Genomic DNA, 26,342 nt, shown 5'->3' with positions numbered 1-26,342 from the left:
TTGAAGCCTCGAGTTCTGCTTTTTGCCCGGAATTTCTGCAACCAGTGAAAGGAAGTGACCATATGTGGACACGAGGAGGAGCGACGGGTGGATCTGATGAACACAAGCAGGAGAGAGGCCCCCTTACTGGATCTGGATCAATCTGGATTCTGGCGTGAAGCTGCTAACAAATTTTGCTTCAAGGTCAAGTGTTAAAGTCATCTAGACTTGTTGGCGTTCTTCTCCTCCCGTCTTCTCTTCGGTTTCCTTTCAAAGCATCGCCGGTTGCCTGTGTTGGGAAACAAGAATGTGTCGAGGGAGGTTTTGCAGGATTTCCAGGCTGCTGCCCAGCCCAGCTTTAAGGATCTGAAGTGGGTCTGTGCTGGTCTGGGTTGTGGTTCAACACCATCCGCAGTGGGAATGGTGTTTATGTTCTATTGACTCAAACACAGTATGTATTACGTGGGTCGGTCCAAGATGGGATAATAGCGCGTGCAATAAGAGAGCACTTATCTGCCGCCGTGTGTTGGTTTACAGTGTTTGGGACGGTCCTCGGCTTTGTGGATCAAAGACCGCCATCACGCATCAGTGGTTGTAATCTGTGTTTACATCCCTCGCCGAGGCAGCTTGGCTTTGAAAAAGGTCAGCAGGCACTCAGGAAACAATACTCCCACTCCATTAAGCAACGTGTTCAAAACTCTCGGATCCCCGTTTGACCCCTCGGGGTCGGCCCTCCAGCAAACCTCAGGCGTCGCTGAAGTTCACCTTCCCGTACACGCAGGTGTCCGGGTACATCATCTTCTGCTCGGACAGCAGGTCGTCGGTGACGGTGAGCTCCTCCAGCTCCGTGGTGAAGTGGTCGGTGCTCTCCACCATGGACGTGTCCTTGACGGCGCTGTAGGTGAGCGCCACGCTGTAGGCGGCCGGCTTGTCCGAGCCCTTCCTCCCGCAGCGGCAGATCTTGCGGAAGGCGGCGCGGAACTTCTGCGACATGGCGTTGTAGATGACGGGGTTGATGGCGCTGTTGAGGTAGATGCAGACCCGGCTGAAGAGCAGGAACCAGCTGTTCAGGAAGGCCCGGTCCAGGAAGGAGTTCACCACCACCAGAGTCCGGTACGGCATCCAGAGCACGGCGAACAGGATCACCACCACCGCCAGCATCTTGGTCACCTGACACGGGGAGAGAGATACCGAAGTACGTTAAAGCCTTAAAGGTTTTCTAACATGTTAACTCTTGAGTTGATTTTTTTAAAAGCAGAAAAGGTTTGAGAGTTGCAGCTTCTCAAATGTAAATAGTTGCTTTTTTTATTAAAAAATATTCTAGTTCCTGTAAAGCAAAGACACCTACTGTCACTTTAATGTTTCAAATAACTGCTCGCTCGGTTTGCCATGATAATCCCATCATCATTGATCATATCTGTATGTAAGAATAAGACTAAGTTTATAGAACCTCATAGCATCCCCCCCCTACACACACACACACACACACACCTCTCTTATTGACCAAATGGTTAATCGATTGATCGTGAAAATATTCACCTGTTTGACCTAAAATGAAAATAATGATTAGCAGAAGCACTTATTGATTTATTTATTCATAATTGTTGGTGATCTGATTTAATCTCCAGCTGGTTCTCATGTTTTTCCTGTTAGACGAGTCACTTAAAGAGCTCATGTTCATGTAGAAAATACATAATGAAGTCTAATGCAACAGATGTTCTTCTCAAGCCATTCAATGTGATATTGAACAATCTTTTTAATTAAGTGAGGGAGGAAATTGTTTCTATGGAGAATGATATTAATTTTGAATGAGAATTAAATTATGTTCTTTCATTTAGTGGCGTTTTTGTTTAATTGCTGCGCTTTACTGACCTTATTATTCAGCTAGTTTGAAAGTGAGTTTAGTTCTCATTATTATATTATTACAGCGGTATTCAGATGATGTTGAAGTTTGACAGTTAAACTAGTAGACGATCCAAAGCTGCAAAATAGAAGAGGGAATAAGAAATAAAATGAGATATTTGAGTGATCTATTTTTAGATTGTATTATTTTACTTATGCATTATTGGTTCATGTCTGAGCAGCTTTGTTACAATTATTCTGTAATAATCCTCTTTTCACACGTTTTGTGTCAAATTTAAATAATACTCAATATTCACATATTCATGTACATGGATAGTTGTCTCGCGCCCACCTGTCTGCGGGACGTCGCGGTGGAGCTGGAGTGACGGGAGTTCTTGCAGCTGGTCCTCTTGTTGTTGCTCTGCTTGCTGTGTCCGTTCTTCTTCTTGTCTTTGGGGTCGGAGGGCAGCGGGTTCAGGAACAGGATCCGGGCGATGAGTCCGTACAGCACCGCGGACAGCAGCAGCGGCAGCACGAAGAACACGCCGAAGTCGAAGAAGTAGATGGGCAGGTAGAACTTCCTGGGCACCCGGTATCCGCACGACACGATGGTGACGTTGTCGTAGACCAGCTCCTGGAGGTCCGACAGGTAGAACCACATGACGCAGTAGAGGCAGGTGAACGCCCAGACGCACAGGATGATCCTCTTGGCTCTGGAGAGCGTGCACAGGAACTGCGCTTTGATCGGGTGGCAGATGGCGATGTACCTCTCGATGGTGAAGGCGGTGATGGAGCACGACGACGCGTTGATGCCCAGGTACTGGAAGTAGGTGATGCACAGACACCCGTAGTGTCCGAACACCCAGGAGCTGAAGAGGCCGTCCGTGATGGCGGGCAGACCCGCCGCCGTCAGCACCATCAGGTCGGCCACCGCCAGGCTCACCAGGTAGCAGTTGGTGGGAGTCCTCATGTGTTTGGTGGTGAGCACCACCAGGATCACCATCACGTTGCCGACGATGCCCAACGCGCAGATCACGAAGAGCAGCAGACTACTGATGACTTTGTACTGGATGCTGTAGTCCGTCCAGAAGCCCAGAGTGCCGTTCGGCTCCTGCGCCGCCGCCGCGGTGAAGTTCTCCATCCCGATGCTTGAAGCGCGCCGAGCCGCTTTTACGCGCGACACAAGCGAGAGATCAGTCAGCTGTGCAGGTGGAGGGGAAAGTGAATATGGGTTTGTGTTTTTTTGAATAAGCTCAGACTTGCAGCCAATCAGTGAGCTGCGCGTGAGCGCGTCGCTGCGCGTGAGCTGCGCGGTAGTTGCGCGTAAAGATGCGACGCGTCTCCGTGGGCTCGTCCGGACGAAGTGCGTCTGCCTGTCTCTCTGCCTGCCTGTCTGTCCGTCTGTCTGTCGACCAGATGGCGGTTTGCTTTCGAGCCTTCGCTGTTGGCACGAGCTCCCGTTACGCATGCGAGGGGATTAGCGCGTCGTTCCACCCTCGACACCAGAACCTCCCCATCAACAAAGCTGCTCCAACACACAGTGTGGCGGCATATTTCTATTCCTCTGGCATTATTTGTTGATTCATCCATTCATTTGTTGGATTAGTATTACTCTCGACTAGAAACTTAAAACATCAAAACGTCCAGCTCAGTTCAGGACACTTTTCATATTTCATACTTTCAAAAATATTCCATGAAATTCAAATGAGTGGATCGATGTTTAAACTTGACCTTCATGAATGCAGATCACAGCAGCAGCTCGTCAACAAACCTTCAAATATTCCACATCTTTTATACATTATTGGTATCAGTCAACTTTTCATGGACATTCACACAAATTAATATATTCCCAAATATTCCCACTAGCCTGCTTCACCTTCTTCTTATTGCAGTGTATCCTCGGCTTTTATCTTTTATACACTATTGGAATTATCTTCACTTATTTCTACTATTTAAAACTAATTTTTCAACTATTTCCTCAACTATTTCCTTCTTTTTTACTGCAGGAATCCGTGTGCTGTCTGTTAAAATAAACATATTACATCTGCATCTGTCGATCCGCATCATCAAAACAAAGTTAAACCTGAAATCAGAATTCAGTTTGTGAGATTCGTGAGGGCGGTCTAACCTCTGGCGAGCAGGATGCCACTTTAATAAAGTGGGCAGCATTATGGAAATTAACTGCTGATCCATAGTTCCAAGATTTTAGGTGAATCTGCACTGTTTTTTTTATGGGGAATTAACCTCAAAGTGGATGTTTTTTAAGAGAAGATGATCAGGAGTGCATCTGCAAAAAGGCGTGTCATTGTAATTCTGTTAAATATGAATGTTTTAATATTGTCCTGTATATTTCCAAGTGACAGCCAATGGATGAATTCTTGGCGTCAATCTGGGAAGAAAAATGCTGCCAAGACTTTAAGCAAAGTGCATATCATCACTATAAATCCTCTTTTTGTGTGTGTGATGCAATAACAATCAGTTTTTCATCAGACACCAAAAAGAAAGGCTTAAGAGGAACTATTTTTCCTTTAGTGTTTAGTTGTTGTTCATGTAAAACGTCTCCAGAGTGTCAAAGCCTGGAGAACTGATTTAAACACCTCCGTTCAAATCTGGACTTTTCTTCCATAAAGTGGTGATGTCACCAAGTAACTCATTAGCATAATATCTGGATTTTTGGGAGGGAGGGGCAGAGCCTGATGGGAAAATAAAGTGTTTTCTGAGCATTAAAGCATGCAAAGTAACCTGAAATACAAGTATGAACCGGAAAAAGAGCAGAATATGTTCCCTTTAAATATCCGATCAGCTTAAAATAAAAGTCAAATTTAAACATTCGGAGTCTAAAAACCTATAAAATATATGTATAATACAGACTCCAGAACAGTGGAGATAGAAGTAGTTCAGCCTTATATGCTGCAACACCTTCTGTTCACGAATCACCATCAAATCCAATGTCTTCATATCTTACTTTGCAGCAGCTTCATTAAACACGTTCAGTAAAGAAAACATGAAGAACCAACGTGCTGCCAAAATGTGACATCAAACCACTAATTCCAGGTCTCCTGACTCTGGACCAACGTATTCATTACCCAGGAGCTGATCGGCTTTAAAATGTTCTGTGTGAGGCGTAAAGACGATGGCGAGCATGAAAAGCACAAGGAGACGGCCAGCGGTGACCTGCGCTCGCTGCCAAGCCGTCCAGCAACACGACAATCTGCAGTTGTCTGTTCTCTGCTCAGCAGTGTGGAGGTGGGAAACTCTCCTCCTCACCAACTGTGCACATTCTCCAAGAGCCGAGAGTCACGCCCACACACACACACACACACACACACACACACACACACACACACACACACACACACACACACACACACACACACACACACACACACTGTTCACACCATTGTGCTGCGAGCGCTGAGGCTGCTAGCCATCCATCCCGAGCAACAGGTGGACTGGGAAGACTGGGAGTTACATAATGACGCCGCCCCCCCGTTTTCTCCCATGATGCCCATTATCTCTCAGCTGTGAAGAAAGCGTCCGTTTTAGCTCCTCGGCTCCTTCTTCATCTGCACTTTTCCTCCTCGGTGAAGTTAGCAGATATGAAGCTGCCTGATTTGTTCATCAGCAGCATGATTTTTAGTTTTTTTCTTCTAGACCAATTCAAGTGAGCGGTTTAGTTTAGTTGTTCATGATGCCAACCTGAGACAGGAAATCACACATTAAACCAGTATCTCCATGAACCCTCCCCACTTGATTATATTAAGAATTATTGAATAACCTTTATTTTTTATTATTATTAATCTTATGCGCTAATTTTCATTCATTTCAAGACCAGAAATCAAACTTTTTAATTTTGGATATGTGTCACTGCAAGTCCATTTCTATCACATTTTAAAAAGTGTTCTGTAAATCAGGCTGTGAATGATGTATGAACAAACCCCTCAGTTATAACCTTCAGAATATTAATAGGAATGAAAAGGGAACATTTGGTGAGTGGAAGAAACAAATAGACAAAGTCATAAAATAAACCACTTTAGTCTGAAAGTAGACGTTACGGAAGCAAAACAGCCTAAATTGAAGAGTCATGAAAAAAGATGTTCTTGCTGCAGAGTCACATGACTTCAGCCAACTTTAATCACATCGTTATACATCAAATATACAGAGTGAAACCATTCAGTCACATCCCCAAAACAACTGATCTTCATGCTGAAATGAATGCTGATTTATTATTGTTTTGCTCATACAGTTGAATGGTAGTCCCTGTTACATTATTCACATTACAGCCGCATCGGCAGAAAGAAAAGAGCTGAAGGGAAGGAGTGAAAGAGTTTTACTGCCACCCAAAGGACACACCTGAGCAGCACCCGAACCCTTTCCTCACTTCATCCTGATTTCACATTTTAGACCAAATCCCAACAGACAATTTAAGCTTATTAAATGCAGAGTTGACAGGAAATGAGAGATAAATAAATAATAATGAGTAAAGTTGTATTGTGAGATGCAGTGTTTGCTATGAAAATCATAATATATACTCAACTGTTCAAACTGATTGTTTTTATTATCAGTAATAATATACATTACATGTATAAAGTGACGTTAAAGTAGCTGCCAACGCTCCACAGAAGGTCACAGTTAAAATAACGTGACGTCCTCGTTATCATCTGCTCTCATTTAGCTTCTGTCAGATGAATATTCATAAAGAGTCTTTGAGCCGGGTCTGACCTGAAGCCAGAACAGAGACCGCGTGTTGCTGCCGTGCTGGAGGATCCACACACCATTTACCCCGACAACAACAGAAACATTCAACATTATGACATCTCTGCAGGTGCTTCATGAATATGGATGACATCCAGCACCATTTACAGCCATAACATAAATATCATCCGCTTGTATCTCCTCCCAAAGAGCAGTAAAGCATAAAACGCGTCAGCACTGTGAGTTATACCGCCGTTACACAACGTGCAACACGGCATCCGAACACACAAGTGGCCTCTGTGTTGTTTTCCCGGAAAAATCAATGAATAATCATGCGTTGAAGGAAATCCAGGCGTTTTCCTGTGATGCACAATAACCAAGCCGTGAGCGGCTCTGATGTAGTGCGAGGATGGCAGGCGGCCGCCTCGTGACTCAAGGCCGTAAACAAGCGACCCCTGACCCTGACCCCCTCCTCCACTAATGGGTGAGTACACTGTGGGGTCCGGTCCATAACCTCGCCCTGACAGAGAGCATCACTCCTGCTGATGAGACGGCGAAGACATAAAGGTGATGGAGGTGACTTCTGCAAACGTCACGTTCAAACCCAGATTTAAAGACGGTTCAATAGAGGCAAAATCTAATGTTTTCATGTGTATTTGACTTCTTTTAGACTAGAGGAAACATAAAAACACACGTCCAGTTGATTATTTGTCTATTTGTGTCTGATTAGATCAAGTGTAATACAAATAATAATAATTGCCTTAATAACAGTAATCAACTGGGGAAGTTTCATCTATTAGTACATCTTTTTTTTAACCATATTCACACGTAGTGTCTTGAGAATGAAGCTTCCAATCAAGTTGTGAGCTCCTTGCCTTTAGGTGAAGCTACACACATTAACATGATGGAGTGTCCACCCTTCTACAGGAGTGCATTATAATTCTGTAAAATATAAATGTTTTAATATTGTTCCCTGCTATATTTCCATTTTACAGCTAATGGATTCTTGGCATCAATCAGGAAGAAAATGCTGCCGAAGCAAAGCGTCCATATCATCACTATAAATGCTTTTTTTCTTCCCTTTCGTGTTGAAATAACAATCATGGAGGTTTTGAAAAGAAAGTCTTTGTATTTATGTTTCCTTTCCTTTAGTGTGTTTATAGATGTTCGTGTAAAAGTTCCCTGGAGGCTGAAGTCCAGGTCCAAAGAGAGTCCCTCTCCCCCCCAGAACCTCTTCTCCTGAATGTAAGTCATCCATCTATGCATTCATTTCTTCTGCTCACCTGAAGTGTCTTCAAAATGTATTCAACAAAACGTGTCTTCAAGGTTTTCTCAAAATGAGTTTTTCCTCCGACTGTGAGTCAGAAATCTAAACTTCATCCACGTTTTTCACTTTCATTCAATCTATATTCTGAACGTTTCTACCCGGCAGAAATGGATTTATTTTTATGGCTGTATTTTCTGATTTATGTCGTGATGAAATGAGATATCCAAAGTCTATTCACCTGTCTCCCCTTAAATGTGGAAAGCACTCATTGAAATAGCACATATAAAACGGAGATTACATTACTGTTTTATGGTTCCAGCACAGAACAAATGTCTTGCAGGGATGTGAGAGAGGAACAGTGATGTGTAGAAGCTCAGAGAAACGGCTGGAAAGTTTGATTTGAATATTTGGAATCGGGAACTTTAAACTGAAAAAAGAGGGAAAGGAAGAAGAAAAGGAGGAAGCAGAGAGAAAGGGATGCTGGGATCTATAAAAGCAGCGTTACTGTATTTAAATTAGAAGCTGTTATGTGTTACAACAACCCGTCTTCAGTTGTGCTATTTAATACAGTTATGATCTGAACCATTTCAGCTGGATGTTCTCCAGTTTCCTCCCTGAGACACTCAAGTGATCCATGAATTAAAGTCTGGAGATCTGCCAAAAGACAGATCAGCAGGAAATGTGTTGTTTGTTCCAGAGAGAAAAGGTTACATTCAAACGTTTACAATCATTTTCATAAGATGACGATGTGAATGAAAGGGTTAATCTCATATTACTGGATGGAAAAAGTACATTTCAGCATCAAATCTGGTCTCATAACCCGACAACTTAGACTTCTCCTCATTTACTTAACAGTTATTTCACAGCTCATATTTAAACATTTTAAAAAGTCATTTATTAACCATTCAAATCCACGTATTTTCATGTTCTGTCATGTTTTACACTCATTGTAAGCAAAAGATTTTCTCTGATCTGAAATGGGATTTCTTTTTATTGTCTGTGTTAACTACAGTACTAAACTACAAGCAACTAAAAACGGAGAAATATGATTCAGCAACTGTTTCGACAATCTAGCTCAAAGAAAACAAGCGTTGGCTCGGTTTCTCCTCTGCAAGCTGAAACTAAAACTTCCACTCAACAGATTTTAACAAGCAGCTCAGCACAACGTCAAGAAACTGATTAATTGATGGGTGAACCGTGTGTTGCAGTGTGGAGGGACATGTATGAGGGTCTGAACGGGTCTGAACGGGTCTGAACGGGTCTGAGTGGGTCTGAGTGGGTCTGAGTGGGTCTGAACGGGTCTGAGATGGTCCGAGCGGGTCTGAACGGGTCTGAGAGGGTCTGAGCAGGTCTAGGCGGGTCAGGGCGGGTCTGAACGGGTCTGAGTGGGGCAGTGCGGGTCTGAACGGGTCTGAGCGGGTCTGAGTGGGGTAGTACGGGTCTGAACGGGTCTGAACGGGGCAGTACGGGTCTGAACGGGTCTGAACGGGTCTGAGCGGGTCTGAGTGGGGCAGTGCGGGTCTGAACGGGTCTGAGCGGGTCTGAGTGGGGCAGTACGGGTCTGAACGGGTCTGAGTGGGGCAGTACGGGTCTTAACGGGTCTGAGCGGGTCTGAGTGGGTCTGAGTGGGGCAGTACGGGTCTGAACGGGTCTGAGTGGGGCTGAACAGGTCTGAGCGGGTATGAACGGGTCTGAACGGGTCTGAACGGGTCTGAGTGGGGCTGAACGGGTCTGAGCGGGTATGAACAGGTCTGAACGGGTCTGAGCGGGTCTGAACGGGTATGAACGGGTCTGAGTGGGGCTGAACGGGTCTGAGCGGGGCTGAACAGGTCTGAGCGGGTCTGAATGGGGCTGAACGGGTCTGAGTGGGTATGAACAGGTCTGAACGGGTCTGAGCGGGTCTGAACAGGTCTGAACGGGTCTGAGCGGGTATGAACAGGTCTGAACGGGTCTGAGCGGGTCTGAGCGGGTATGAACGGGTCTGAGTGGGGCTGAACGGGTCTGAGCGGGGCTGAGCGGGGCTAAACGGGTCTGAGCGGGTCTGAATGGGGCTGAACGGGGCTGAACGGGTCTGAGTGGGTCTGAACGGGTCTGAACAGGTCTGAACGGGTCTGAGCGGGTATGAACAGGTCTGAACGGGTCTGAGCGGGTCTGAACGGGTATGAACGGGTCTGAGCGGGGCTGAGCGGGGCTGAACGGGGCTGAACGGGTCTGAGTGGGTCTGAACGGGTCTGAACTGGTCTGAACTGGTCTGAACGGGTCTGAACTGGTCTGAACGGGGCCTTCGGTCCTCTGGTGCTTCTAGTTTTTGCTGCACGTCTGCTGTCGGGTTAAATGGATGTTTATGATTCACCTGTTTGAACCTCGTCCAGAAACCCCATTTAAGTTGTGCAGAGTTGCACTGCAGAGAGAAAGGAGGCGACTCAGCTCGGCTTTGCATCTTGACTCAGCTCTTACATCCAGCATGTGTGTGTGTCCCCCCCCCCCCACAGCCCCGATGGCGTCCTAGTCTGACCTTGGACCTGCGCCTTTGCCGGCTTCCCATCAGCTATTCTTAGCCTGGCTTGTGCTCCGGCTTCGCAGCAGATCCGTCAGTGTAAAATGCCACACTTCCCCTGCGTGGCGTAAATAAAACGGGCCCTGCTGGTTGGGAGCATCTCTGGGGGAAATGACAAATCACTTTAGATCATAAAGAGCGGCGCGGCAGCGTGTCGTCTGGTGGTTTCCTCCGACGTGACGGAGCAGAATGCTTCGTCTCTCGTGGTTCCTTTTCTATTTGGATGCAGCGTTGCACTGAAAGTCGTAGTTAGACAGATCCATTTTTTTCTCTTTCTGTTGAGTTCCTGGGCGATGCGGTTGCCGGGGGAGATTAGGTCAACACATCACTATCACAACACAGTGCTGTCAGCCGCGGAGAGGCTGCAGGCGAGAGGCGCTTTGCTCAAAGGCAGCTGCTGCAGGTTCATCCCCCCACACACACTCTCTCTCTCTCCCTCCTTTAAAACCACACAGCATTAAATATCTCTGTGTTCAGGAGGAATTTGCTCACGTTGAGTTTTGAATGCAGAATTATTGAAAGTACCATCAAAATGTTTACTTCTTTGCTGCAGTTTGGAACGTGGACCATGTTATCGGACTGATGACAGCGGCCCCCTCAGGTCTCTGTGTGTGTGTGTGTGTGTGTGTGTGTGTGTGTGTGTGTGTGTGTGTGTGTGTGTGTGTGTGTGTGTGTGTGTGTGTGTGTGTGTGTGTGTGTGTGTGTGTGGAGGTTATGAGGGGTTGCGTGACTCTTTCTGACATGGTTATGTATTACAGACCGCTATAGGCAGGAAGGCAGAAGCTGTTGTGACATTAATGCTGCAGGTCGAACAAAGGATATTATACAACATTTAATACATTATTTATCACACTATGTAATGTAGGCAGATTTTTTTTAATGTTTATTAATGTACTATAACTTCTCTTAGACGTTTTATTATATTATAATGTGTTTGTATATATATAAGATGGCTCTTTTACAGCCAAGAAAGAGAGACACTTTCATCGCCTTTACTTTATTGCCTGGAGTGCCACATCCAACCTTGGCGATCGCCCACATCAGTGAGACCACGTCAGGTGACAGACAGGAAGTTAGACAAAGAGACAAAGAACTGTGGATTCTTCATGTCTAACAAACTCTTGTACGTCTCCTGCTTTGTGTCATTGTTCTGCTCAGCTGGTCAAACTGTCTGAATGTGACGATGGATGAGACCACAGGCACTACTGCTGGCCAAAAGTATGTGGACACCTCAGGATTAGACCCATGGGCCTGTTGAGGAATCATGGACTTTAAAAGAGTAATACATGCTGTATGTCTACATGCTGTACTTCTACATGCTGTACATCTACATACTTCTACATGCTGTACGTCTACATGCTGTTCTTCTACATGCTGTACTTCTACATACTTCTACATGCTCTATGTCTACATGTTGTACATCCACATGCTCTACGTCTACATGCTCTATGTCTACATGTTGTACATCCACATGCTCTATGTCTAGATTCTCCACGTCTACATGCTCTACATCTATATGCTCTATGTCTACATGCTCTACGTCTACATGCTCTATGTCTACATGCTCTACGTCTACATGCTCTATGTCTAGATTCTCCACGTCTACATGCTCTATGTCTAGATTCTCCACGTCTAAATGCTCTATGTCTAGATTCTCCACGTCTACATGCTCTATGTCTAGATTCTCCACATCTACATGCTCTATGTCTAGATTCTCCACGTCTACATGCTCTATGTCTAGATTCTCCACATCTACATGCTCTATGTCTAGATTCTCCACGTCTACATGCTCTATGTCTAGATTCTCCACGTCTACATGCTCTATGTCTAGATTCTCCACGTCTACATGCTCTACATCTACATGCTGTACGTCTACATGCTGTATGTCTACATGCTGTACATCCACATGCTCTATGTCTAGATTCTCCACGTCTACATGCTGTACGTCTACATGCTCTATGTCTAGATTCTCCACGTCTACATGCTGTACGTCTACATGCTCTATGTCTAGATTCTTCACGTCTACATGCTGAGTTGTAACTCTTTTGAAACTCGTCCCCCGTCCTCTTCCTCTGTGAGAAATGTTAAAGACCCCCTGAAGCTTCCTTCACCGTCTCCTCCCTCAGAAACCGCCCTGACCGCTGAACGCACAGCGAGCCGATCGAGACCGTTGAGTGTCCACAAGCATCAGGCGGTTGATCTTCATGAACACAGGAAACGACCTTGAATGTTGGATCATTGAAGCGCTTCGTAATCAGAACCTTTGGCTACCTATAGCCTACATATGCTCCAGTGCTCTGCAGAGACTCTGCCAGCTGGAGGATTTCTATAAGGGGCTCAGGAAGTGGAATATCCCTATTCCTGCAGATTGTGACTGTCATTTAAAAACCTCATGGCACCTTTTTTTCTCATTATAATCTTTGAAAGTCGGCTAAGGATGTAATTCTCTCCGAAAACGCTGCTCCTTGACGTTTATGCTACCCCCTTCTGTTTTAAACTTTTAAACACGTGTTGTGTTGGTGAAGCTGGTGTTTGTTAGTTCCTGGAAAAGCCACCAGTTTGGAGATACGAGCTTTCCGCTCGGCACCGACTGTACAGGATTTGACACGGTTGTGATTGAATATCAAAGTGGAGTTTTCCAGCGGCTGGCACGGCGCTCTGGAAATGGGCCAGTCAGGAAAGCAAACGCTCATTTTCAAAGGAGGAGAATCTTCTTTTTCTCGGGCTCAGATCATCCTTTTGTCATAATAATAATATTATATGAATGTGTGAGATAATGATGTTGAAGAAGTTCCCAGAAGGAAATCTACTCGAGTGATTAATGAGAATGTTCTTCGACTCCATCTCGTCTCGCTGAAGTGCTGTTGAGAGCACAAAGCTCTCGCTGACATCATGTCATCTCTGTTTTCTACGGGAACATGAGGGGGTTGACAAACTGTAACAACACTAAAGGAATACTTTGACATGTTGGTAAATAGCTATTGGCAACAACGCAAATATGTGTTTTGATTGGAAAACAGAAAAAAAGAAAGTGAGGTTTCAGTATTTCTTTCCAAAATGATAGACTGCTGTTAACCTTGAATTTAAAAAACCCCCATCAAAGTCAGTCTAACTTAAAAATTGGGAGAGGGTTACCATGGCGATAGGTGCTAGGTGTGGGGCGAAATTTTAATTTCATGTCCCAATTATCCTTTTTTTTATTTTTGATAATATCCCGATTATCATCAAAATATGCTTAAAATGGCACAATATTTTTTAGTGAACATATTTTTTTTGTGAAAAACAATAAAATAATCTGCATGAATAAAGGATAAATACATTTTAAAAATGTATTTGTGTACCCTGTATTTTTTAAATTGAGCTGTTTTCACTTCTCTACTATCAGCGGCTTTTTCCAGTCACTCGTAAGGATATCTACAATTATCCTGATGATGCAAATTCACCACAATCACATTATTGTGAGTGTTTTTCACGACAAAATCCCATACGATCCCGTCCCTGATAGGATCACGGATGGGGACTTGGACCCACGGCTTCAGTATTCCTACAATCCTGTCAAGCTGTGGTCGAGCAAGACGCTGTAGCCCCCGCTGCAGGGCTGTGCACCTCCTGACCTTTGACCTTGCCAAGACAGAGGACATGGCTGAACAGCCAATCAATAAACCATTAATCAGATCACTGCCATCTGAGAAAAAAAGAAGTGTCTTCCTGATTTGCTGTGACAAACAATGGCTCTTCATCCAGGAACCAGCGAGCAGTTCTTCCTGTAGCTGAAGGGTTACTAATGACTCGAGTGGTTATTGCATTATTGACCAAAACTTCATAGATGAGACATCTGCCATCATTAAAAACAACTTTTTGTCCTTCCTCCTCCGGCAGAACACTCGCTTTAGTCCATGATTCATTAGGTAGATCCCCTCTAATGGACCTTTGACCTCTGACCTTCTGGAGAAGAGCTGCAGGGCATCTGGACCACCATCGAATTATTAACTATTCATTTCCATCTGCGGATGTGGCGATCTGTTGTAAAAGATCTTAGACTCTTTAAACCAGAGCGGCTGTAACATCTGAACGTGTGGCTGGATTGTCATAATATTTAGTGCAGACATTAATTTCATGGTCCCCAGAGGATAATTACAATGACTTTGCCAATCCTCTGATTTATTTGTCTAGTTGTTGTGCTTCTGGATGGAATGGTTTACTGATTCCTTTCCTTTCCTTTCCTTTCCTTTCCTTTCCTTTCCTTTCCTTTCCTTTCCTTTCCTTTTTCTCTGTCCAAATATGGTCACTTCCTTTCACTGGTTGCAAAACATCAAACTGGAGGCTTCAATCCCGTAATCCACAAACCAACCGCTGACGTCACGATGACTACGTCCTCTTCTCCATGAGTTTCTAATCATGACTTCACCGTTAAACGATGGATTTCTCAACAACCTGGCAACCCAAAAAGTTGCTCTTATTGGTATTGATGTCTTATAGATCTATGAAGCGTTTATTAACCACCATTCCTGCTCCTTTAGCCCGTTTCTACAGGGTGTCTCGCGGTTATGTGACGCGTCGCTCCTCGTGCGTTGTTGAGTGTGCGCGTGCAGAGAGGAGGAGGAGGGGGGGGGGGCAGTGAAGTTGGCTCGGTAACCGGTGTTACGAGGCGGTCTGCCGGAGCCGCTCCGTGGGAGGGGTCTGCCGAAGCGTTCCCTCTCATTGACCGGGGAGCAGAAGGCAGCCGGGCGGGGACGCGAGCGGCCGCACGGCGGGGAGAAGAGAGCTCCTCATCCAGCCGCCTTTCTCTGCTTCATCCCCGGCGGGATTAGACGCACCCGACTCTCAGGCGGGATTAGATCCAGCAGCGTGGTCCCTAAGTGTCCAAGTGGAATAGATGGCATTGTGTTTTATCACGGGGACCGGCTTAAGACTCGCTCGGCTGCACTTGGAGATGCTCGCCGCGCACCGAGGACAGACACGCGGGTAGAGGAGGCACTTTAAGTTGAAACAGCTGATCCGGACGCATGGGTTTGACGGGACGGAGAACCCCAGCCCCCGCGTTCAAATGGCCGATCTCGAACTGTTTCACTTTGATCGATCCGATCCGAGGGACGCGTCGCTGCTGCTGCTGCTGAATGCGCAAAGTGGGAAGCCTTTGCACCCCCGAGGAGGAGGAGGAGGAGGAGGAGGAGGAGGAGGAGGAGAGCGGGAGACAGAAACATCCTTCACCTGCAAACAGGGGGATGAAGAGGAGGATGTCCAGCTGATGGCGGCAAGTCCACAAACCTGCAGCCTGAGCCGGAGCTCTTCAAGTGAACTGTATAAAGAGGAGGAAGAGGAGGAGGAGGAGGACGACATCATCCCGGAACTTTACTTGCTGTCCGACGACGACCTCTCCGACGCCTCCTCGGGGAAGTCCGTGGATTACGGCTTCATCATCGCCGTGACCTGCCTGGTGACCGGCATCTCCCTGGTGGCCATATCCTACACGGTCCCCCGGGACGTGCGCGTGGACCCGGACAGCGTGTCCGCGCGGGAGATGGAGCGCCTGGAGGGGGAGAAAGCCGGCGTGGGGGCCCACCTGGACCGCTGTGTCATCGCGGGGCTGTGCCTGCTCACCCTCGGCGGCGTGCTGCTCTCCACGCTGCTCATGGTCTCCATGTGGAAGGGCGAGATGATGAGGAGGAAAGCCTTCGCCTATTCCAAACACGCCGCCAAGTTGTACGGCTCCATCAATCTGCGAGGCGGCTCCAGCCCGACCCGGGGGTCCTGCTCACACCTGTCAGCGGCCGAGGAGGATTTAGAGGTGCTCAGCTGAATTTACAGGCAGACACGCGTGGGAGACTCTAATCTCTGTCCTGTAATCGGGCATGTGGTGGAGATTTAATGCCTTTTTTAAAAATTCCTCACAGCTGAGACTGTTCCTGATTGTTAATATGGACATTTTTAAAGGACGTGTTCACATTTTCTGATCTGTTACTCCTACGCCCTTCTTGACAGAGCCTCTGTTTGCTGTAATTGTTTCCTTGTATCCAGCAGACCCGCTCCTATAATCCAATTCCACTGAAAGAGATCAGGGACAAAAATCCAGTAGAAATGCTTTTTAAGGTTCAGCTGACATCTAGACCCAAAATCAGAGCTGCAATTCAACGCAAGAGGCTTCAGTGAGAAATACAATCCAGGAAGTCCAGACGGGAGAAGATCCAAGAGTTTAAAGGCTTAGACCGGGTTATACCACTGAGGCAACAGTTAAAATCTAGATTTCATGTGTAATTAAAGTTAATCATAGCAGCTCACATATCTCAGTCTTATTAGAACACTTCCTGGGAAGGTGACATTTTTTAGAAACATACCAATTTGATTTCACTCACTCAGATTACGTAGCCTCGTTAAAGTGGAGCCGAATCAGCAAATTCCAGAGCATCTATCTATCTATCTTCCAGTGAAACAGGAGGCGGGACCTCACGCTAAAAGTTTCAGATCTATTGATGGATGTCACGATATTACAGGTTGGAGCTGATGTAAGCACGCCTCATATTTTGTTTCCGGAAAGAAAAAAAACATTGAATTGTGATATGAAAATCAGAATCGTAATTTGTTTCCGCATATATTGTTAAAAAAAGGTGATGTGACTTTTTAGCGGTCCATTCAAATGTGAAGGATTTGATCTAAATAATTCTTGTTACTGTACACCTGAAACCGTGTACAGTAACTTTATGGGGATACTCAGAGTACAGAAGACTTCGGTACCACTGGGACTTCAGCTGCAGATGAACTTTGCATTATTATGACAGAGAGGAATGTGGATTTTGTTGATTTTGTCCGCTAACATTGGAATAAACCAACCGATATCTTTCAGTGCAGATATTGTGTGAAGATTTGCACCCAAATACACGACGATGAGCTGTACACATTTATTAGAAGTGGATATGAAATATGCTTTCCTGAAATATATAGATTTTGTTTACGCCGTTGGATGGTGGTTAGCCTTACGACGACCTCTGACCCCGCGTGTAGTTGCATCGCCGCTCCTCACACTGACACGTGTTTGAAGGCCGGTGTGCAGCTGCGACGGAAATCAAACCTGAACCCGGAGCGGCGTGTCGCTGCAGCTGCGACTCGCTCAATTGCAGATGTGGAAAAAATAATTTAAAAAAAACGATTGCATGAATCTGTGTTTAGCTCCGAAAAGAAATTCCGTTTAATGGGACTGTGACGCGCTGAAGAGACGCTTGAGTTGATGCGATGTCTCACGCCGGATACACTCGGGGGGTTTTGACTGCAGATGCTCTAAAAGCAAACACAGAGTGAGAGAATCAACAACCCCCTGGGGAGGAACTCTCCTGGTAATTGGTGTTATATCTAATTGGTTTGAGAATAAAAAAAAAAAAAATCCCAGAGCGTTTCAAACAACTGCCTCAATCAAGAGTGCTCATTAAAAAAAAAAAAAAGAAACAGCCGAGCTGCTCCAGCTGCAACGCTGGCGTGAAGGTTGCAGTCGAGGAAGTGGGAAGTAATGGATCGCCTGATGCTGTGAATGAACACTCGCCTGCTTACGGTGTGCAGAAAGCTGTAATTGGATCACATTATCCTCCGCATGACCTTCGCTCACTCTAATGTCAGTAAATCAGCTGACCTCTTGACCTTGATGAAGGATTTCTAATGCTGACCTGTTTGATGTCGGGGAGAACATCGGATGTGTTTTCCTCATGTACACATGATGCAGAGCGTGGCAGAGTAATGTAAAAACCAGAGAGTTTTCCTTCCTAACTCAAAACCCAACCTGCAATGCATTCTGGTCTATGGAGGCTGCTAGTCCGCGGGGAAACCAGCACTCCCAGCTCTCGTTCAGCACCGTAGATTCCTCCCAGTTAATAATATTCCGTCGAGAGAGAAGGGGATCGACATCACAACACATTTACTGCTGAGGAGTTGGATAAGAGGAGTAAATGTCTGTAAATGTCTAATTATGGCATCACATTGTCGATGTTTATGGGAATTAGAGCCGATTCAATGGCCCTGGAAATAACATAATGACCGTTTAACCACATGAGGTAGCTTGAAGGTCTATTTCCTCCGTTGCAGCAGCTGAAATGTTCATAAAAACCATCTCAACACCGTTACGTGGTAGTTGTAGTCCATTTAATCTCACTTTCAAGCCGAAATTATTTTCTGACTCAATAAGCAACGATGTTAAATTTAGAAAAAGAAACCGTTTAAAACTTTGTTCCAGCAACTTTCCATAAATCCCTCCCTCAATGTGTGTAAAGTCTCTTCTAACTAGCGACTGACACAATCTGTTGCACCATTAAAACGTCAAATAATGACTTTTATAGGTTAATGTGTGAGGTCACGCATCAAAGAAGAACCTCCTAAATGAGACAGTCTGGTCTACAGAGGATTTACAAAACCAGCTGCTGTTGACAAGAACGAGCGTAGAAGAGGAAACTAACATTATATGCTTAAAATGGAGCCAGAGATCGTATTTTATTTCTTTTTTTAGAGATGCACCGATACCACTTTTCTTGTACAAGTACTTCAATTTCAGTGCTTGCCGATACTGAGTACCTCTATGAGTACTTAATAATACCATTACAGTTCTTAGAATAGCTTTGAAAACATGTTTTATTTTCATCAGATTCCGTTCTGACTGTAACAAATAAAAAATACAACACGACTCTGTTGTTACATTTAAACATTCCACTTTGTGTTTTCCTGATTCAAACAGCAAAGTTTCAGGACGTTAATGATTAACCCTTTAATCGTGCTATCAGTTAAACAGTTAAAAGACATATCATAAATTTAAAAAAAACTTGACACTTGAAGAAGATCGCGCTGGTCCACCTTAAATGCCAATCCACCTTAAGTGTTCCTGAGCCGGAGCAGCCAGATTTATCGCTAACTTCGAGGCTAAACTCCTCCACTCTAACTATCAGCTGGCCGACAACAACACACAGGAACTCATCTTGTGTTGTAGCATTCATTCAGCGACACAAACTATTCCCACAATGCACTGCTGCATTCACAGCTGTGATGTCACTACTGACGTCATACTCACCGTCTCACTCTCTCTGCCTCCATCAGACACTAATGCTACATCAGGCTGTATCCATCCGTTTTCTCCTCTTTATATCACGCAGTGGCTCCCGTTAATAACAGGAAATGAGTGTACGAAGCTTTTTTGTACGAACTCCTGTCATGTTGCAAAGCGTTGTCTTTCAGGCTAATCTCCTTTCTCAGCTTTTACAACGCCACAGCTGTTTTGAGTGCATGTGGAAAAACATCTCCAGAGAACAATTTACAATATCTCATGTATCAAAAAAAAAAAAAAAAAACTGCACAGCTGTAGTGGGGGTTGCATCCAGGGAGCAAGAGGAAACACTTCAACTGCAAAAGCACATTTTGATTGTGAGGCATGGGATATTTGTTCACAGAGCTTGGAAGGATGGTAAAGGCGATCAATCGTTTTCATTGATAACTCATGAGAAACATGCCTTCCTTTATAACATAAGGCTTCCTTATAGACACGTATGGATGTGTAGGAATCTCCCTGTGGACTGTAAAGTAGCTTTTCCTCCACATTCATAGTTTAACTGCACTCCTTCTTCAGCAGAAGAATGTTTTCCCAGAAAGAAAGAAATGTCGACCATCTTATCAATAACACCACTCTGACCTCTAGAAGTAACTAATCCCCAAACTCCTTCCATATTTATTATTAATCCAAATAACATCAAAACTCTCAGCTCAACTTTTCTCATTCTTACATAAAATACTTTCACAAGTATTCAACATGTTCCATGACATTTTCCCCAAATTAGAATTGCTTTAATAGTTCAATGGAGACGCTAAGTCAGCTCTTTCTAATAGTTTGGACGTTGTCGATTCAATTGTCCAGTAGGAAGAGTTACTTTAGAAGAAGTTACAGATGCCATAAATCATCTGACAAAAGAAGGAGACACGTCGGAATGATGCAATCACCTCCTTTTTTCCTGGCTTGCTTGCACCATTCCTTTTGAAAGTATTTTCGGAGAGCGTTGCAAAATCTACACAAGCTGTCATGTGTCTTCTACCTAAACCTTCTAAAAACATGATTGACAAAAGAAGACTCATTATTTTACTCAATAAATGCTCACCGTTTTATTCGCCAAGAGGCTGAAGAGGTGTTCTTAACTCTGGATTCATGAGTGGCATACTTTCTGTAATTTAAGATTGGTTCTTGGTGTGATTGATCTTTCAGAACGGATCACTGAGGCTCACGGAGTTGAGCAACCCTCCATTTTTTTCCTCATAGTTATATAAGATCACGTCATTTAGAAGGTATTTCTATTGTCGGGAGACAGATTATATAATTTGACTTCATCTCAGTCTGAGTTTTAACAAGGAAAATGTATTTATATACACTTGTAACAACATCTATATCGATAGATTCTTAATTTTTGACCAATGATTACAAAGTGGACAACGCGAGGAGAAGGCTCCGATAACAACACACACAGAGGGATTTCATTCTCTGCTGAGATGTTCCTCCCCGATCTTTTTGCTGCTGTTCCTGTATGTTTTTCTGTTTCCATCATGTTTTCCAATAGTTTATCACACCATGAGGTTTCACTGGCGCTCTTAACAGTGGTGTTTCCATGGTTACGTAAGCAAACAATCAGCTGTTGTCAGATTCGTTCTCGTATTGTTACATAGATACAGACCTCTCTCTCTCTCTCTCTCGTTACTGGGAAGCTGACGGAGGTGAGGAAGGAGCCGAGGTGTGAAGGAGAAGGTCAGAGCCTCTTGTTTTACCACCGCCACATGATTAGGGATGTAGAGGGGCTGGGACACTGCAGCAGCTTTAATTGGAGTCTGTGTTTGTTTTGCCAGGGGACTCTCCCAGACACAAAATCAAACTTGTAATAAAAACAACACACATTGTACACACATGCACACTCATAGACTCATAGCCCCCCCTTCTCTCCAATGAACGGAGTAAGCAGAGTAATCATTCAGGGCAGCGGGCAGCAGGAAATGGAATTGGATTGCTGAAGGGGGTCACTCGGGGTCGAGAGCTTGGGTGTGGTTGCGGACACCGGGGACCAGGAAGAAGAAGAAGATAAGCCCTTTACCTCACTTATTATCAGCTGTCATAACTCATCACACAGAGACGACGGAGAACTGCACCGCAGAGAAAGAAATCTCCATCGCACACTCATCTCCCTGCCGGCTGGATAAATTAGGAGTAAGATCATGCCTCCGTGTCTGAAATGCCTCTCTTGAACTATCGCCTTAAGTTAATGACTTATTCAATAATGATTCTCGTTACTCCGATTGTTGCATAGCAACGGCAGGCAGTCACAGCGCCGGGAAAGAAGGGACTGAGCTTCAGCTAAGGAGGGAGAGGAACAAATCACCGTCCACGGCACTTGTCACTTTCACTCATTCGACTTGGCGGTTTTAAAAAAAACACAAATCCTGCACAAACTGACGTCCCTCCATTCAAGCTGTCTCTCAGGAGGGTTTCTTGTTGTTTTTTTTAAAGCCGTTGAGGCGGGTCTACCTGCAGGCTGCAACTTAACTTCTTTGGTGGGAAAAGAAAAATCATCTAGCTGGGGGGCGTTCGCTGATTGGTGCACTTTAAAAAGCGTAATCATCTTTGTAGAACTGCTTAACTCATCACCGAGAGGAGAAACCCACATTTACTCACAGCCAGTATCTTCCTTTCCTTTGTTACTGGTGATTTAATGAACCACCTGCTGTAGGTTGAGCTGCACCCACATACTCATTTCTTTCCCTCTTGCCATCGTTGTCCTGGAAGGAAACGCAGAAGGGACACCATAACCATAGAAACGGGGTCAGCCTGTTGCTACGGAGAAACGGTGGCTTCGTGTAAAGGAGTTAAAGATGCTCTCCTTTAGATTTGCCACTCTAATGGCTGCCGTGGCAGGAAACTGAGACGTTCCCTGCATAACACGGGGTATAAAGAGGCTTTTTTTTTTGTTGCTGTCACCGCTCGTCAGACGTACATTCCCAAATGTAAGAAAGCGCTTCCTCTGCAAACCTCTGTTCAGATCAAACATGGCGCTGAGTCGGGATTGCTGAATAGACTCTTTGCAGTCGGGTTTTTCACCGTAGCGCAGCGTTTTCCAGCTATAGATTTCTCTGTTTTTGCATACAGTCATACTAGACCTGGGTCAGGACTCTGGAGAGGAGGAAACTGCTCACAACTGCTCTTATGCTTCTTTTTTATTGCCCCCTCATGTGCGTTTGTATTTGAGTTGCCTGGCTGCGTGTCAGCCTCCTCTCTGGGCGTGTGGGACATTGTTGGCTTGGAGGGAAGAGTTACAGCCTCATCTTTTCTATTTCGTCGTCGATTGCATAGAAAGCAAACCAATAAACAATTTTTTTTTTAAACTAAATGAAGCCACCAACAGCCTTCGGACTAATTTGTTTGAAATTGTCTGCAGGATGGTGGAGATGACCGATGAGCCAATGCTTTCTTTATCTAAGGAAACAAACTATTATCTAAGGAAACAAACCGAGACTATTTTCAGATTGAGATTTTGTATCTTAAAACAAAGCAGAAAATCACAAATCAGACAGTACAGTTGGTTTAGGCACGACTTTTTTTCCAACTTGGCGGACAGGTCACAAACTTTACGTCATCAATAAAGGTTTAGGCATCAAAACAGTTAATTTTAGGAAAATGTTTGGGCTCAAAAATGTAAACAACGAGAGAAAACATATCACAATCATGACTAACGAACGCGAACAACCTAACAAACGTACCTAAGTAAACTGGAAACAATGTAACATAAGTCACAGAGAAAACACACCACAAATATCCCTAATGAACGTAAACTAAGTAAAACAAAAAACCGTAAAACATGTAATAAACATCACTAACGTACATAAATGAAGGTGCAACAGAAAACTCTAGAAAACATAAACTAATTCAACATCAAATTGTTTGACCCTTCCCTCCATAAGAAACCTTTCTCACTTTTTATACCACGTCACTTTAAAAATGACATAAAGTGACACATAAAGCAAGGATTGCGATGTTGTTGCTGAATAACTTCCATATTGTTTGGTGAGAATGGGCTGAAGATCCCCTACAATATACTTATTTAACTAATTATAATTAACCCCCAAACCACAGCCAATTTATTCTTTTATTTATGTAGATAAATACTTATAATAAATAATATGAAATAAAAAATTTTAATTGACATATTCTCCATAATCTTATAGAATCAGATGAGTTGAACTCTTGTTCTGCACCTCAGGGTGATCTTAAGGTTGGGAATTTGTGCCTTTTACTTCGCGGACAGTCAGTTGTCACGGCGACAGCTCGGCCTGTACGCTGTGACTTAATAACGTACCATAATGAATACTTGATGAAAACGTATTAATTTCCATGGCAACTGAGAAAACACCAGCGTTCTATGGTCAAGGGTGAACTTTCGCAATAAGAGGTGATTTTAAGAAAGTGACACAATCATTCATACCACACACACACACACACACACACACACACTACATAGTAACCGTGACTAATTTGGCGAGATGTGGTCTTGTTCTAATATCAAAATGAGATGGAGTACATATGAGAGAGAGTCTGAGAGGATCCATAATCATAAAAATGCTCATAAGCATACAGCGTCCATGTCGACCCTCGGGGCTGACGGAGACGGACTGTGTGGAGGGAAGTGCAATAAAGAGCATCAAATGGTTAAAATAGCTGATTAAACTATGAATCAAATGGAGAAGAAGCGAGCTGTTAATGTGGAACATGTTATTCACACGTTCCACAGTTTAGGATGGACCGATGGACCAGATGCATCAAGATGACACGAGAGCGTCTCTTGGAGAAAAAAGGGGGATGATTTAGCCTCTCTGTGTTTCCTGTGAATAGATATTTCAGCACTTTGGGGGGTGAAGTGAAGGGAGGAGAGTAAATTAATCTCGCAGCAGGACAATTTTGCTCACCTTGTCTCTGATTTATGCTGCAATTTATCCTGCGTGCCAGGTTTTCATATCTGTACAGATCATCGGAGAGCAGGAGCATTAAAGGTTTCAGCAGAATACTAATTCCATTTAAGTTCTCTCAGAGCGGGATCTAAATCTTCGGGGGGCTTTGAAGTCTTTTACTGGATGCTGGATGACTCGCTGGAGGTTTTCTTAGACAAAAGCCTTCAACGGCTTTATTTGGAATTAATCAATGGAGTGCAATCTTTCTGTATTAAACACTAGAAGAGCGTTTTTTTTTCCCATCACTCATCGATTATGTCTTTTTGTGCTGCACTATCAGTCACTATTTCTACCCCGCCGGCCGGAGAGGCTGCAGTGGCTTTTCTTGTAATCTCATGTGCAATTACCTGCGAGTTTAAAAATGTACTTTCTCTCTAGTGCTTTGATATCTGCTGTTAAAAATGCGCTGCCAGGAAGCTGAACACCGTTCCGAAACTGGAATAAATAAACTTCCCAACGGTGTTTGTAATTGCCAGTTCCGTGCCTGCAAGAGGTAATTTGTTAGAGAAATGTGCCCAAAAATGATTATCTAATCATGGCCACCTAATTTTATGGGATTTATTCTCCCAAAGTACAAATAGTTTTCTCACATTGCCCTAAGTTTACTGAGCTAATTGGAAAACAATCCTCAAATATTGTACTTTAATACAAATTTGAGTTATGAGAAATGTGATTTTCTGCTTCTTTATTCTTCAGCTCCTCTGCAACTCAGTTTCACTGTTTAAAAGTTCCTTAAAAAGAAACTTAAACTAACCTTTACCATGCAGGGCTTTTACTTTTAATTGAGTCTCTTTATTGCTATTTATTTTTTATTTCTTTACTTCACTAAAGGATCTAAAAATGTCCTCCAATGCATAAGAAATCCTTCTCTGAGCTTTCTGTCTCCACCACAGAACAGACGTGTGAACAGTTTTCATAGGAACCACTTATACTGAAGGAACACAGGTGACAGTCGCAGTCTGCTGTTGAATTTTAATTATTATTTTTGTCAGTTAAATTCCTTTCTCCTCCATTGTACTGGGTTGGAGGCAGAATTGTCAAATAAAAACAACAGGTGAACAAACCTTTAAAGCTACTAACGCCTATCTATTGCCTCACTGCTCTCGTAGCGATGGCTGAGCCGGTGGCTTGCAGCTAACGGCGGCGAAACTGAAATGCTCCCATGCACTAAAATAATCACGCAGCTCAATCAACGATGTAAAGAAAAGCAGAGATGCTCTTCTAACAACACACACAGAGGGAGAGAGACTTCATTCTCTGCTGAGGTACACTAATCTTTTCATAACAAACTGTTGTTTGCTGCTATATTGGTGCTCTGAATCCATAATTTCTATAGAACAACAAGCAGTACTCAAATTAGTACTTCTGCTATATCTGCATTGTCTTCACTGGCTGGCGAGTGGGTTGGATATACAATTACTGTGATGATTTTGAACCTAAATCAAACACACATTCCTAAGCTCGGTATGGATGTGCACATTTCCAACACTGTTCATCTTTGAATTTATATATTTATTCTTCTACACCGCACTAGGAAGGCATTCTCAAGTCCTGATGAAATGTTATCGGGTTGCAGATCCAGAAACGGCGGCTCTTTGTTCTCGTTTCAGCTCGTGCGCATCACCTCGTCTGCTGTCATTCAAACCACATCAAGCCGAGGTGATTCACATCTGTACACACACACACACACATGCACACACACATGCTCATAAACACTGCACTTTGTTTCTCCTTTACACGGGAAAATAATGAGGCTGCACACCGAGCGGGGAACTTCACAGACGGAGCTTCCTGCCTTTAAATCCCATGCAGATGACAACGTCGTGCTCCGCTTCACACACACATCCTACAGCAGTAGAGTTGCAGAAATAAGTCTTTTTATTTCAGCCCAGGCAGGATTAACTTCTCCTCTGCATAATGTCAAGTGCTCTCCATGATGATGTCAAGATTATCTGGATAATTAGCTGTTAATTAGTGTTACTATTTCATTTCCGATAGACAATA

General features: G+C 44.2%; 2 protein-coding genes across 2 annotated transcripts; one reads left to right on the top strand and one right to left on the bottom strand.

Annotated features, from left to right (window-relative positions):
• Window positions 1-236: 236 nt before the first annotated feature.
• On the bottom strand, window positions 237-3,107 carry trhrb (thyrotropin-releasing hormone receptor b). Its single transcript, XM_084032156.1, has 2 exons — window positions 2,174-3,107; window positions 237-1,149 (listed from the first exon to the last, which is right to left on the bottom strand). The coding sequence occupies exons 1-2, from the start codon at window positions 2,960-2,962 to the stop codon at window positions 724-726; spliced, it is 1,215 nt and encodes a 404-aa protein (XP_083888282.1). The 5' UTR covers window positions 2,963-3,107; the 3' UTR covers window positions 237-723.
• An 11,792-nt stretch (window positions 3,108-14,899) lies between these two features.
• On the top strand, window positions 14,900-16,476 carry LOC311027956 (transmembrane protein 74). The gene is given in 2 exon segments (XM_084032181.1): window positions 14,900-15,370; window positions 15,373-16,476. Coding segments are annotated over 2 exon segments (792 nt in total). The 5' UTR covers window positions 14,900-15,346; the 3' UTR covers window positions 16,141-16,476.
• The last annotated feature ends 9,866 nt before the right edge of the window (window positions 16,477-26,342 follow it).

This window comes from Eutrigla gurnardus (assembly GCF_963514095.1).
Source record: "Eutrigla gurnardus genome assembly, chromosome: 17".
In the NCBI taxonomy this organism is placed as follows: Eukaryota; Metazoa; Chordata; class Actinopteri; order Perciformes; family Triglidae; genus Eutrigla; species Eutrigla gurnardus.
The sequence above is the reverse complement of the archived record's forward strand: the minus strand, read 5'-3'. Positions and strand labels throughout refer to the sequence as shown.

Coding starts and splice junctions, on each gene's coding strand:
- trhrb (XM_084032156.1), bottom strand. CDS start 2,962: ATGGAGAACTTCACCGCGGCGGCGGCGCAGGAGCCGAACGGCACTCTG. Junction 1,150..2,173: donor CCGCGACGTCCCGCAGACAG/GTGGGCGCGAGA, acceptor TCCCCGTGTCAG/GTGACCAAGATGCTGGCGGT.